Source organism: Chelonia mydas, chromosome 2 (genome assembly GCF_015237465.2).
Source record: "Chelonia mydas isolate rCheMyd1 chromosome 2, rCheMyd1.pri.v2, whole genome shotgun sequence".
Taxonomy (NCBI): Eukaryota; Metazoa; Chordata; order Testudines; family Cheloniidae; genus Chelonia; species Chelonia mydas.
Genome location: NC_057850.1, coordinates 96521311 through 96536249, shown reverse-complemented (window position 1 = coordinate 96536249; position 14939 = coordinate 96521311). Strand labels below are relative to the sequence as shown.

General features: G+C 50.5%; 1 protein-coding gene across 2 annotated transcripts in view; it reads left to right on the top strand.

Annotated features, from left to right (window-relative positions):
- Positions 1–955, top strand: part of NETO1 (neuropilin and tolloid like 1) — an 84822-nt gene extending 83867 nt beyond the window's left edge. For both annotated transcript variants that reach the window (XM_043539939.1, XM_043539938.1), the window contains exon 11: positions 416–955. In XM_043539939.1, the coding sequence (XP_043395874.1) occupies positions 416–500 (85 nt within the window). In that variant the 3' untranslated portion in view covers positions 501–955. The remainder of the gene's footprint in view (positions 1–415) is intronic.
- Positions 956–14939: the final 13984 nt, after the last annotated feature.

Sequence of the window (14939 nt, the reverse complement as noted above, 5' to 3'; positions counted from 1 at the left end):
TATGCAAACATGGGAACTATGAAAAGAAAAATCTAGAGTGAATTATTTCAACTGTCTGGAAAAAAAAGGGGATATATTTCTAAATTTCATTCCACTGCCTCTATCCAAACCTAAGAGTTACAGACGTTTCTTACTTCCTCAGCAAGATATTCCCATTGCACAATAACATGTTTCTTTTGTAATTTGGTTGCTGGCCACAAAGTGCTCCTTAGTTTTTAAATACATTTTGAGATTTACTGGAAACTTGAAGAAGAAATTAGTTCCTGGCTGAAACTATCCTAGCTTTATTTTTTATGTTAGTATTATTTCAGTTGATACATTTTATGTCTTTATCAGCTTGTCTATTGTGTGATATGTGAAAGAAGATGATTTTACATTGAACTTTTGTTATATGTACATTGTTTTCATTATATAGACTGCTTGAGAATAGTGAGCTCCTGAGTGATTTTGAACATGCTACAATGAAATGTGAAACTATGGACCATGGAAACACCAGCTAGAGGTTTTATGGACTCTCTGACCACCTATTCTCATATCATGATAAAGTTCAGCAAACTGTATTGAGTAAAATTACTAGATGGCAATAAGACTCTAATTATTATCATAATTGGTCATTTTTATTTTTGTTTTTTTCCTCTTTTTAAATTAAAGTTACGAAGTAAGATACCCAATTTCAGGAACAATTTATTGAAATCAGGTATTTAGCCATTCATAATCACTTCAATAGAAATGTTTGTTGGATATGCATCTAGCAAAATGACTGAATTTGACCACTGAGAAAATAATCTGCATGTATGTTACTATTTGAGTTGGCAAAAATCCCTTTTATTAGATACATTGTAAAAAGCATGCATTCACAATTACTGTTGTTACTGTTCCATTTCTTTGTGTCATATGCTTGCTACTTGTAACTTTTTATATAAAGATACATAAAACAATGTATAATAATTTCTTACCTTGAGTTTTAAGATAATGTTTTCATTCACTGAAGCAAAACAACCTTACACAGAAATTTACCAAACCTGTTTCTACAAGGTTATACTCAATATTCAGCTTTCATGAACTAAAAATCAAACCAAACAAATACTTTAGAATTGCCCCTGCCCTCCAACATTTCACCTTTTATAATATATTAAAAGGTTATATTATATACAAGGAATATTAAATATAATATATAAATATGATATAGTATATTGATATAAATATTTTCATATTATGTAAAAGTAAAAATGAAATGAAATGAAACATTCTGATGTTGCCAAAACAAAATGTTTCACCTTTTTCCCTTCAAAAGTTTAATCAAAATCCATACTTTCCCACAAAAACCTTTGATGTTTGACAAAACTGCCTATTTTTGACAGAAAACTTCTGTCTAAAACATTTCAACCAGCTGTACATACAACATCCACAATACAAGTACAACACAAACGACAGCAGTAAAAGATTGCCTATGCTTCTCTGCTAATACTTACAAGAGTGCTAAATGTGGCATTGAGATATTTGTGAACTTGAAACTTGTCCTTTTAGAACTAGACTGAGGGCTGGACTATATTAATAAAGTTTCATCTGTTTGACTAAATAGAGTTCAAACTGATCTAGTTAAAGTGGTGTAAAACCCTAATGTAAATGCACGTAACCTGATTTAACTTCTGAGTAAATCAGTTTATTTAATTCTGTAGCTTACTGATGTACGCTATACTGATATAAGCAAGGGTTAAACTGATTTGTGTGTGTCTACATTTTAGGTTTGCACTAGTTTAATTAAATCAATTTAGTTAACTCCGTGCAATTTTTCTAATATAGAGAAGATCTCAACCCAACTTGCTTATTTCTCATTGTGTTTTTTTTTTTTTTTGTACGAAGTGGAATTACGATAGTGTTGAGGGGTTTTTGTTTTTGTTGCATGTAGTGCTTTGTACTTCCTTTTCCTTTTAGGTGATAGTGTCAACCAGTCACCGCTTTCAATGTATTTTTCTGGCCCAGACAACGTGTTCCAAGTCCACAGAATCTCAGCTTTCATTAAAATAAAAGAAGTCACTACAAAAGAAGCAAGTTTCTAGGACTCATGGTTGCAAAGTAAGCCATCCAAATAGGAGCAAGGTGGAAATGGATTCCATCTGATTCCCTGGTTCTTCAGACAACTTAAAAAATCGCTCTGAGATGTGTGACTATCCCATCATCCATGAATATCTTTGGGGTGTTATCTCTAAGTGGGTGGAACTGAGATGGGGTAGGGTTGGGAGTTGCTGGAGAAAAGGAAGTGTAGAGGGAAGAAAGGTGGAGATATGGGGAACATGCAGAGGAACAATGAAGGGAGGATAGGCTGGGTAACTACTGGAGGATGTTGGGAAGATGTGTAGGTGTCACTCATTTCCTGTAATAAGTTGGTTAACACACCAATGACTGTGTTAAGATGCTCTCTAACCCTCCAACATGAAGGAAACTATTGAACATTTCAGAATTGTGTATAGATCTGCTTTTGTTGTGCTTTGCAGAATGACTGTCTTGCAAACAAGGATCAGACCTTAGTTTTATGTTTGCTTGGCCTCTGTCCCTCTTTACATGGTAGGTCCCTGTTGACACCCAAGAATTTTCCAGTTAAGGTAGCAAAAATGAAGAGTTTTCTGAGTTATCACGGATCTTATAAAATTGTGCAATTCAAGAACTTTGTACAAAGAAATTTCCCATCTGACTACTAAGCCTATCTCCTCGCCCTCACCTACTCATGCAACCTACAAACTGGGATCAGCTCACCTGCCCACTCTCCACTGTTGCTAGAATTCTCTTTCTGACCATTACCTTGTCTCCTTCAGCATTTTTTCTTCCCTTGCTATCCAGGCCTTCATGACTTTGCCATCTTACATCTTGACTACCACTACCTCCTCCGTTCTTGACTCAGCAAATGAAATTTTGTCTCTCTTGAGTCGCCTCAAAATTCTACTGCTTCACCTTACCCTTTGTATAAAGTGCAACGCATTATCAAGCTGTTGATCTGGCCTTATCTTCATTCAGCCAGTGATACCAGTCTTCATCATCCATTAGACCAATATTTCCACATGCTTCATGCTTTCTCCCATGCTGCACCTTGCACTTAGCGGTAGCTCCCCATAAAAATCTGTAAAGCCACCATCTTAACCTCCTTCACACCCTTTCTTAAAACTCACCTCTAATGGGAAGCCTACAGAACAATTGAGAATGACTAGGGAATCAAGATGCTGTAATTGCTGTTTATTGTACTAAACATCACAATACCATGGTAAATTTGGACCTGTTTGTGTTTCCACCTCTTGTTTCTCATTATATTATAAGGTGGTAAGTTCTATGAGGCATGGATTGTGTCTTTTTAATTTCATATGTTACTGCATCTACCGATTCATAACTGGGGCCCACAGAGGCTACCACAATATATAAAAATAAATGTAAACCCATTTGTTAACCCACATTCCATTTGAGGTTCTTGAGAAAAGCAGTTCCCATATCAGACAGACAGAAGCACCGGATCTGTGCTTGGGGAAGCTGAAACTGCCTAGCCTGTGTGATTGAGACCCAAGCTGTCAGTGGGAGCTGAAGCGGAGAAAGGGAGAAGTTGTTGCTGGGATCGGAGCCTGACGGACATACCTAGACAATCAGCCTAACACCCAGAATAGCCTACATGGGGTAAAGAACACCCAGACATGGGCAGCTAGCCCAAATCAGCACAGTGCTTGGGAGGGGAGAGGGGGAAGCAAGGGAGTCAGCTTCCAGCAGCAGAAGAAGATGCAGCCCCTCCCCGCAGTTCTCTCTGCAGGGGTAGGAGAGGGAAACCCCCCACCATTTTGCTTCTCAGCAAGAGGAGCCCAGTTAATGTGAAGCGCTCAGCTTCGTTAGGAGTGAACCCCATTTGTTAGCTGGCCCTCAAAACCTCAGCTACCAAAGCCATAGAGAAGCCAACTCTCTCCTCTCTCATGTCCAAGCAATCATCACCAACAAATTGGAACCAGCAGCTGCAGAGGAAAGCCTACTTTGCAAATCTGGGCAAAAGAGATAGGAAAAGGAGTCCTCAGACTCCAGTATTGGGGGGGGAGCCCTAACTGCCAGCTTCACCCAGTAAGCCTCCCTTGCACCAGAAGTCAATCATGTCAGGACTTAAAACACCTAGGGACCTGCTCAGCTCCAGAGTTTGGGACATCACAACTACGTATGCTGTCTATGCTATACTTAAGTAGCTAGGAAAATTGCTCAGGTAAGTTAAAAGACCTGGTCTGTGTGCACACAGACAGCTCAAGGTTCAGATGGAGTTGAAGATGTCTCAGCACTACCACGCAGTCTGGCAATGTCCATGTCTGCAACACTTGCTTAAATATATTGTTTGTCAGACCTATTGAGCTCCCATACCAGGGACAGTGCATATGCATGACTGTTGGGGGGGGGGGAGGGGCTTCCTCTGTCTGCTATAAATCGAATGCTTAGATGTACTATTGTGATGTGAGTGAAAAGCAGCAGCATTGTTGCTGCCATTATTGTTGCAGGGGAAACTTTGTTTCCTTAACACAAGAATCTGGGTAAAAACTGCAGCCTGTCTGTTCCTTCCAATTTTTCTCCAGCCCCTAAATTCTATGGTGTAAATGAAGAACAAATCTAACAGCTGTAATTGTACACAAAAACCCGTCCAAAACACTTCCAAACCATGATACACCCTGGCAGAAGAGTACCACAAAAACCCAGATCTGGCCCTGGATCCTGTTGTTTTGAGTTCAATGATATTTATAATGAAAAGAATGTCTGAGTCTGGATATAAAGAGATTAAACAAGTTAATGACTTTGTTTTGCTTCTCTTGGTGAGGTGCAGAATATGGTTTTATATTGGGGAGTGAGGAAACATAATTGTTGTCTTTTTTTTTATTTCCTTGCTCCATATCAAAGGACTTTGAACTGTCACTGAAGGTATCACTGAGCTACTCTCTCCATTCACTTGTAAAACCACCAATTCAGTGGTGTACTGGCGCACCCCCTGCTTAGCTATTCCCCTGAGAATGGGGAAGGAAGAGGACCAATATCAGAGGTAGCAGTAACCTTAAGGTGAGCATATTTTCTCATTGAGTGATGCTGAATGCAGCACCAAGATACTGAACAAATATTGATAGCAATGGAAAGTTTCAGTTACTGCATAAAAGCCATATTCTATCCCATATCTTTGTTTAAATATCCTATTGACATTAGAGGGAGTTCTGTTGTGGATTGAGGGAAGTATGCAGTCCTACATTTACACACACACACACGCTGCATAGTCCATACTTAAAAATTAAATTTGATGCTACACAGAACAAGAGGTTACGCTTACTGTTTAAGTATTTGAACTCAAATTAAGTTCTCTTCAGCTGATTGGATTAATTTAATTTCTTTACTCTCAGGGCTAAGGCCACTGCACTGTGTGTGTTTCATGTGCCAAGGGAGATGTTATTACTTGCTCTCCCGCATTTTTGTTTTCACATTCCTTTGTTCTGATGTTCCACTAAAATCTCAATGGAACGCACTGGTGGTGTGTTTTGTCTAATAATCCTTGGCAAATTTGGCATCTAGGCAGTAATGAAACAATTCCTATATCGAAGACTTGTCTACAAGAGAAATACTCAAAGCCTAATCTGATTGCTTTCATATAGGTATATACAGCATTGGTCTAGGCCCTGAGTCCACAGGCACTTTCATATGTTTTACTCACAGAAATAGTCTTATTAGCTTTAGAAATATTGCAGTATCCAAACTAGCACATACAACTATTAGTTAATTTGAGTTAATTGGCAATCATCTTAAAAACAACTCTACTCTAGACAAGCCCTACAATGGATGCATCTTGACAATTGAGAAAGATGGAAGTGGAGAAATTTCATCAGGTAGCAATAATTGTGGAGATCTTAAAATAAAGGTGCTAAAATTAAAAATTGTGATTTGGTTCCCTGTGTTCATAGATTATCAGGGAACTCAGGAAGTCACCTAGTCTAATCCCCCAATCTCCCATTCTTGTCCCAGATCCCTAAATGGCCCCTCAAAGATTGAACTCACAACCCTGGGTTTAGCAGACCAATGCTCAAACCACTGAGCTATCCCTCCCCTCCAGGACTTTTTAATTTAATTTTATTTGAAGGCAGACTTCTGCTGCGTATATTTCTATAAAATAGATATCCCTTTTGCAAATTATTCTAGCAGCAAATTATGTCCCTTAGGCTCAAGAGGGAAAATTAAAATGTTTGTTATGGTGCTACTCAGGGCAGGTCCACACTTAAAATGCTGCATCAGTGCAGCTGTACTGTTACAGCTGTTCTACTGTAGCGCTTAAGTGAAGGTGCTCCTACGTCAACGGGAGAGCTTCTCCCATCGTCGTAGTTAAGCCACCTCCCCTAAGTTGACAGGAGAAGTGCTTTCACCAACATAGCGCTGTCTACACTCAGGGTTAGGGAATTGTAACTACATTGCTTAGTAGTTCACCACCTGGGACTGTTCCCTTTCACCCCTCTCACCACCTGGGACCGTTTGCAGCAGTGAGCAGCAATAGACTGGGTTACACAAGTGCACGTGGGTGCATGTGTTGCCTCACCTTGGACTTTCCCTCCCTCCCAGCTGCATTTGGCTGTGCCCCCCAACCCACCTGTGCAAGTTTGCCTCCCCGCACCCTCCGCAGCCCGCCCCACTCACTACTTGCTTTGTTCCCCTGGGAGTTCCCCTTCTGTTAGTTTTGCCTCTCCAGGCCCGGCCCTTCCATGTTTGCTACCTGCCCCGCCCCAAACTTTGGGTTTCAGTTTGGTTGCTTGCCCCGCCCTTTTACTTGTAGCTCCCATGTGTGATTTGCCTAGCTTTCCCTTTTCCCCCGCCCTCCTTTGCCCCCCCGCCCCCCGGTTCAGCTCTCCTTACGTGCACTCCATGATCCACCCATAAGCGCTTGTGTCCTTTTCAGTTACCCCCACCACCATTCACAGCCCTCCTGATGAAACTGTAGTCCCTCCCCCTCCCAGTGCAGCCAGAGGAGCTGGTATCCCTATCCCATAAAGGTGTCCCTTTTCCGCCCCTGTTGGCACCCTCCTCCCCTGCCTGCAGCCTAGCGGGGAGGAGTGGTCACTTTCTCCCACCCCACCCTACCCCACCCCAGGGACGCCCTCCTTCCCTGCCTACAGCTTAACAGGGAGGAGTGGTTAGCCCCTTCCCCCACATCCCCCTGCTCCTCCCACTGGACCCTCCTCCCCTGCACATTATTTAGCAGGAAGAAGTGGCTGCCCATTGTGAGCCCACCCCCATATTAGGGCCTCCTCCGGCCTCTCACCATCATGGAGGAGGACCCTGTTCCTGCCCCAACTCCTGCCCCTGCTCCTGCCCCTACCCCTGCTGACACCGTGGTTCCCCCCTTGCCACCGCCCCTGCCCGCCCCAGCGGCTGCCCTCTCGGCCACCACTAGCCTAGACTCCACTGTTGCCATGGCCGCCCCTTCCACCGGTAAAAAGAGTCAGGGGAATAAAAAGGGAAAAGGCCCCTCCCAGAAAACAAAACCTCCTGTTGGCAGGGGTGCCTTCCCTGCCATGGCCCCGACATCTGCAGTGGCCCTTTCCTCCCCAGCCATTCCCTCCACCAGCTCTAGGGGTGCTCCATCCCTAGCCCCCAGAGAGCATGCCCAGGTTGCCGCTGCCCCCATGTGTGCCACCGTGCCATCTGCCCCGACTGCCGCCTTTGGTACCATCCCTAGCTGTTGGGGTCCCTTCCCCTCGCTGCCCAGGAGGCACGGCGTTCGCTGTCTCCTGGTGTCCGCCTGGCCCCATGTTGAAACATACGTGCGGGCTCTGGCGAAGGTGGTGGGGCCCACGGCCATCGTGGTGGCCTCCAAGATGTATGGTAAAGTTATGTTTTTCCTAGCGTCAAAGGCCGCAGCTCAGGAGGCAGTAGAGAAGGGCCAGGCGGTGGGGGGTGTGTTCATCCCCCTAGAACCTCTGGAGGACTTGGTCGTATAGGTGGTATTGACCTCCATCCCGCCCTTCTTGCCCAAAGTTGCCCTGTTGCCTTCTCCTGCCTTGCCTGGGGAAGCCCATTTCCATCATCAGCCCTCTCCTGCTGGGCTGCAAGAACCCCACCCTCCACCACGTTCTGTCCTTCCGCCAGCAGGTGCAGATCCAAGTGCTGCCAGCGACATGTGGCAGGGTGGTGCTCAAGGGGTCCTTCTTGGTGCCCCATCAGGGGTCCCATTACCGGGTTCATTATTCGACGGGGGAGGCCCGGTGCTTCCTCTGCCAGGCGATGGGGCACATCCAGAGGGACTGCCCCCTGGCCCTGCCTGGAAGGATGTCCAGAACTCCCAAGACCCAGGAGGGTGCCAGCCCTGTCACCGTGGAGGAGAGGGCAGCAAGACCTTTGTCGGCTGAGGGAGAGGGCCCTCCCCAGGGGGAGGTATCCCTTCTCCCCATTGTTCCACCCTTGCCATCCCGTGCCCCAGAACCCTTGTCCCCTGGCCCTGCCCCTGCCAACCAGCTCTCCAACTCCATCTTGGAGGGCTGGGTGCTCGTCTGGGGGAAGCGCGGCGCCCGCAAATCGCGGGCTCGATCCCTCTCCTCTGATGAGGAAGGAGAGGAGGTCCCCCTAAACATGCTGCAGGGGGTTGACGTCGTTACCTCTTCCCCTGCACCCCCGGAAGGAGCCCGGCAGGTGGCGCTAGCCATGGGAGCCATGGCAGTGGCTAGAGACGCCACCGCCCCCCCCTTGTTGAATCCACCCCCAAGGAGGCCTCTGTGGGAGTTCCCCCAGCCCCTTTGCCACCTGTGCCCCCCGCCACCGCTGATACCGGGGCTATTACTGCCCCAGTTGCTGGCAGGGAGGACTCTGGGGCCGTGGGGACTGAATTTACATCCATATTTGAGGAGATCGAGGCCCTGGGTATGACCCCGGTCACCCAGGGGGAGGACGACCCCCCGCCAGCTGGCCTCGATCTGGGCAGTGGCTCAGTTCCGCCGCCCCCTCCTCCTTCTCTCTGCCCCTCACTCCCAGCCATAGCCCCCGCTCCAGTCCTTGGGGCGCTCCTGGCTCTCTCTAGCTTCCTGTCCGTGGATGGCACTTCGTCTGAGGCTGCCAAGACCCTAGGGGTGACGGCCGGTGCTGAGCGGTTGGGCCCCAAGCCTGTGGGTGCACCCTCCACCACCCGGAAAGAGCAGTTAGCCTTCCTTCCGGAGGGAGGCCCCACCGAAGTTTCCGTTGTGCCTGACACCGTGGCTGCGGGTGACATATTTATCACAGCTCCCGTGCCCAGTGTCAGTGAAGGCCCCCCTCTAACTACCATCCCCATGGCCCCCAATCCCAGTCAAGAAGAGCCGCACCTGGCAGCCCGGCTGCGGGGACCGTGAACCCACCCTTGTCCCTGCTCCTGCCCCTATTCCTGCTCCTGTCCCGGTCCCAATATCAACCCTTGTCCCTGCTCCCGCCCCTTCTTCTGCCCTAGTCCCTGTCCCTGTTCCTGCCCCCTTCCCCTCCACCTCCCATGCTATTGCCACCCCCGAGGTTGTTCCGTTCCCACTCCTTACGGACAACCCTCAGGGGCAGTTTTCATGTCCCCTCTTTCTAAGACTATGGGGGCTGCACTATTCCCTCCGTCACCCCCTCCCGTGCCAGGGATGGGGACGGGCTGCCCAGCACAACTGTGTCAGGGCTCTGCCCCTTGCTTGCTCGTCTCCGCAGGCCACAAGAATCTTTCAGGGGCTCCACCAGAGGATGGCAGCGGGTTGGCTGCAGCGTCTCCCTTTGTGCTGAGGGAAGAGCTGTGCTGTTTCCTACTGGACACACATGCTCAAAGGGCAAGGTGCAGCTCGCCCTCTGGCACTGGGGGGAATTCCATCGCATCCTCCGGGCCATGAAGGCCCTTCTGGGGGAGGGGAGAGGGACCAGGAGGTAGGGTATCACGGCCTACCAGCAGGCCCGCAAGTTCCGCGACTCCCTGATGACCTGTGGGGTCAAACATGGGTTGTTGTGGGGCCCACTGGAGACTGTCAATCACCCTTCCCATGAGGATTCGCCCCAGCCTCCCTATGACGGACACCATCTTTGCTATATTGAACACCAGGGGTTGTAGCGTGAGTCTCCACTGGAGCCAGGTGCTCGCCTTCCTTTGGGAGGGGGGGGTACTCTGTGATCTTCCTGCAGGAGACCCACATGGCTCTAGCCATTGAGGAGAGGTAGATATGCTGAAGGGTAGGGATAGGATACAGAGGGACCTAGACAAATTGGAGGATTGCGCCAAAAGAAATCTGATGAGGTTCAACAAGGACAAGTGCAGAGTCCTGCACTTAGGACGGAAGAATTCCATGCACCACTATAGACTAGGGACCAAATGGCTTGGCAGCAGTTCTGCAGAAAAGGACCTAGGGGTTACAGTGGACGAGAAGCTGGATATGAGTCAACAGTGTGCCCTTGTTGCCAAGAAGGCCAATGGCATTTTGGGATGTATACGTAGGGGCATTGCCAGCAGATCGAGGGACTTGATCGTTCCGCTCTATTCGACATTGGTGAGGCCTCATCTGGAGTACTGTGTCCAGTTTTGGGCCCCACACTACAAGAAGGATGTGGAAAAATTGGAAAGAGTCCAGCGGAGGGCAACAAAAATGATTAGGGGACTGGAACACATGACTTATGAGGAGAGGCTGAGGGAACTGGGGATGTTTAGTCTACGGAAGAGAAGAATGAGGGGGGATTTGATAGCTGCTTTCAACTACCTGAAAGGGGGTTCCAAAGAGGATGGATCTAGACTGTTCTCAGTGGTAGCTAATGACAGAACAAGGAGTAATGGTCTCAAGTTGCAGTGGGGGAGATTTAGGTTGGATATTAGGAAAAACTTTTTCACTAGAAGGGTGGTGAAACACTGGAATGTGTTACCTAGGGAGGTGGTGGAATCTCCTTCCTTAGATATTTTTAAGGTCAGGCTTGACAAAGCCCTGTCTGGGATGATTTAGTTGGGGATTGGTCCTGCTTTGAGCAGGGGGTTGGACTAGATGACCTCCTTGAGGTCCCTTCCAACCTTGATATTCTACGATTCTATGATTCACCTTGGTGCTCATTCGGCTGGGGTGGCCACCTTGTTCTCCCCCGACTACAGCCCAAGGTGCTGGAGGTAGCCAAGGTCGTGCCGCGTTGCCTGCTCCACGTCTGGGCCTGCGTGGAGGGGTTGATATTAAACCTGGTCAATGTCTGCACCTTGAACGCGGGCCCAGAACAAGTGTGTTTCTATCGGCAGGTGTCAGCTTTCCTTGGCACCCTGGATCCTCATGAGTGCCTAGTTCTGGGTGGAGACTTCAACACCACCCTCGAGGACCAGGACCGCTCAGGAGTCGAGACATGACAGGCAGCCGCGGGCATCCTCAGGGAGATTGTGGACCATCACGCCCTGGTGGACGTCTGGCACGACCACCACCCGGACAATGATGTCACCTTTACCTATGTTCGGGTGGAGGAGGATCGGTCGCGCCACTCCTGGTTGGACCACATTTATTTTTCACGTTTCCATCTGGCACGAGCCCACGCCTCCGGCTTCCAGCCAGCCCTGTTCTTGGATCACCACTTGGTGACCGTGACAGCCTCTCTCAGTTCGGAGGGGCAGGAGGCCAGCCTATTGGCATTTTAACAACAGCTTGATGGACGACATGAGCTTCGTGGCATCCTTCTGGGAGTTCTGGCTGGCCTGGTGGGGGCAGCAATGCACCTTTCCCTCGGTGAGGCGGTGGTGGGATGTGGGGAAGGTGTGTGCACGGCTCTTCTGCTGTGACTACACCTGGGGCGCCATCCGGTGGAGGGATACAGTGATAGGGCAGTTGGAGCGGGAGGTCTTAGATCTAGAGAGGCGTCTGGCCTCCAGCCCCGAGGATTCACCCCTCTGTGCAGCGTACTGGGAGAAGTGGGAGGAGCTCTGGGCCCTGGAGGACCATCAAGCCTGGGGTGCCTTTGTTAGATCCTGCATCCAGATCGCGGCTCTCACTTCTTCTATGCCCTGGAGAAAAGGAGGGGGACCAAAAAGCATGTCACTTGCCTCCTGGTGAAGGACGGTACCCCCCTCATGGATCCAGAAGAGATGCATGGAAGGGCCAGGGCCTTCTACTCTAGCCTTTTCTCCCGAGATCCGACTGACACCGAAGCCTGCAGGGTGCTCTGGACTGAACTCCTGACGGACAGCGCAGGCGACTGAGACCGGCTGGAGCTGATTCTCTCTCTGGCCGAGCTCTCGGAATCCCTCTGCCACATGCCCACCAATAAATCTCCAGGCATGGATGAGCTGACCGTGGAGTTCTACCGCGTGGTCTGCGACGTCCTTGGCCCAGACCTTATCATTGTCTGGGCTGAGTCCTTGCATAGCAGGGTCCTCCCTCTTTCAAGCAGGTGAGCCATGTTTGCCTTATTGACAAAGAAGGGGGACCTCCACGACCTACGGAATTGGTGTCCCATCTCGCTCCTCAGCATGGACTACAAGGTCATAGTGAAGGCCATCTCGCTGCGGCTGGAGTCCATGCTGGCAGACGTGGTCCATCCCAACCAGACCTACACCGTCCCGGGCCGGACCATATTTGATAACTTGTATTTGGTCCGGGATCTCTTGGAGCTGGGGCGTAGGGATGGTCTGTCGTTCGCCCGCCTGTCCCTGGACCAAGAGAAGACATTCAACAGGGTGGACCATGGGTATCTCCTGGGCACCCTGTGAGCATTTGGCTTTGGGCCCCAGTTCGTGGGCTTTCTCCAGGTGCTGTACGCTGACGTGGAGTGTCTGGTCAGGCTCAACTGGACCCTGGCCGAGCCGGTCAGCTTCAGGCAGGGAGTACTGCAGGGTGCCCCCTCTCGGGCCAGCTGTATGCTCTGGCGATCGAGCCCTTCCTCCATTTCCTCCGCTGGAGGTTAACGGGATTGGTGCTTTGGGAGCCGGAGCTGCGGTTGATCCTGTCGGCATACGCCGACGACGTGCTTCTCGTGGTCCAGAACCCGGACGACCTGGTGCGGGTGGAGGCCTGCCAGTCTGTTTACTCAGCAGCCTCCTCTGCTTGGGTCAACTGGGTCAAGAGCTCTGGCCTGGTGGTAGGGGAAGGGTGCCAGGCAAGCTCCCTCCCTCCCGCGCTTCAAGCCATCTGGTGGAGTGCGGGTCCGCTGCTCTATCTTGGCGTTTAGCTATCCGCCATGCATCTTTCTCTGCTGGAGAACTGGCAGAATTTGGAGGCCAGGGTGGGTGAGCGGCTGCGGAGATGGACAGGCCTGTTCCAGTGTCTCTCCCTGTGAGGGAGGGCGCTGGTGCTGAACCAGCTAGTCCTGTCCATGCTCTGGCACCGGCTCAACACCCTGAGCCCGGCCCCAGGAATCCTGGCCAGGCTCCAGAGGATGGCTCTGGAGTTCTTCTGGCCAGGGCTGCACTGGGTCTCTGCAGGGGTCCTGAGTCTTCTCCTGGAGGTGGAAGGACAGAGCTTGGTTTGCCTGCACAGCCAGGTCCATGTCTTCTGCCTCCAGGCCCTGCAGAGGCTCCTTTATGGTGTCAGTAGTCCGGGTTGGAGCACGTTGGCACACACCTTCCTCCGCCACCTCCGAGGGCTCCGATATGACCGGCAGCTCTTTTTCCTCCATCCGCGAGACCTCTCTGAGCTGCCGGTCTTCTACCAGGACCTCTTTCGGACCTGGAAGCTTTTTTTGGCGACCAGGTCCTTTGTGGCCACTGAGGGGGCTGACCTCCTCGCGGACCCCCTGCTACACAACTTCAATTTATGTGTGCAGGTGGCGGAGTCTCCATCGGTGTGTTGGAGGTTGGTCCTGGCAGGAACCACCAGAGTCGGAGACCTCCTGGACTATGACAGGGGGGACTGGGTGGCGCCCCGTGTGCTCGGTCGATGCATGGGGCTTTCCACCCTTCCAACCTGTAGGCGCGTACTCCAGGAGGTTGAAGCCACCTTGTCACCTGATTCTCTCGTTTTCTTGTGGCAAGCCCTGCAAGAGGGCGCTCCCCACCCACCCCTCACCCCTGGCCCTCCGGACATTTTTCTTGGGCGCCTGTTCCGCCAGCCCCGCCCCCAGCCTCCCCGCTCCCACATCCCGAGCTGGCTGCATACCCTGCAGCCGGTCCGGTTTCGAACAGCGCCCAGAAACCATCTGTACACCCTTGTGCTCCACACACTGCACTTCCTCACCCTCGCATCTCGCCTCAATACCAAATGGCGGGACTATCTTCCACCTAAAGAGGGTGAGGAGCCCCGGTGGGCCAGCCTTTATTCCACCTTAGTCCGACGGACCGCGAGGGACATCGGTTGGCGGCTCCTTCATGGAGCCATGAGCACAGGCATGCACCTGGCATGGTTCACCCCTATACCCGAGGCCTGCCCCTTTTGCGGAGTGAGGGAGAACCTGGTCCACACCTATCTTGAATGCACCAGGTTGCAGCCCCTATTCTGGCTTCTCCAGAAACTCTTGTTGAGGTTCTGGCTGCACTTCTCCTTGCACTTGTTCCTCTTTGCACACCCTATCCGTGGCCCCACAAAGTCGCAAGACCTCCTCATCAACCTCCTCTTGGCCCTGGCCAAAGTTTTCATCTATAATACCAGGAGGAGGATGTTGGATGACGGGGTGCTCTACTACTGTGGGGCCTATTTCTGTTCCTCTCTAGTTTCACGCATCTGGGCAGAGTTCCACTGGGCAGCATCTGCTGGCTCCCTTGACAGATTTGAGGAGCAGTGGGCACTGTCCGGGGTTCTCTGCTTGGTGTCCCCATCTGGTATCCTCATTTTGAACCTATGACCTTCACTCCGACCCCTGTTTTTCATTTGTTGTCCCCTGCAATCAGTTGGTCCCTGGGTCCAGTGGTCCCTCCCACTAGGCTGGGGGAGGGGCCTTTAGCAGTGGGTGGGCTTGTGCCCGCCCACCTCCCGGGTTTTCCAATACAACATTGCTTAGGTGTGTGGATTTTTCACACCCTTGAGTGACAT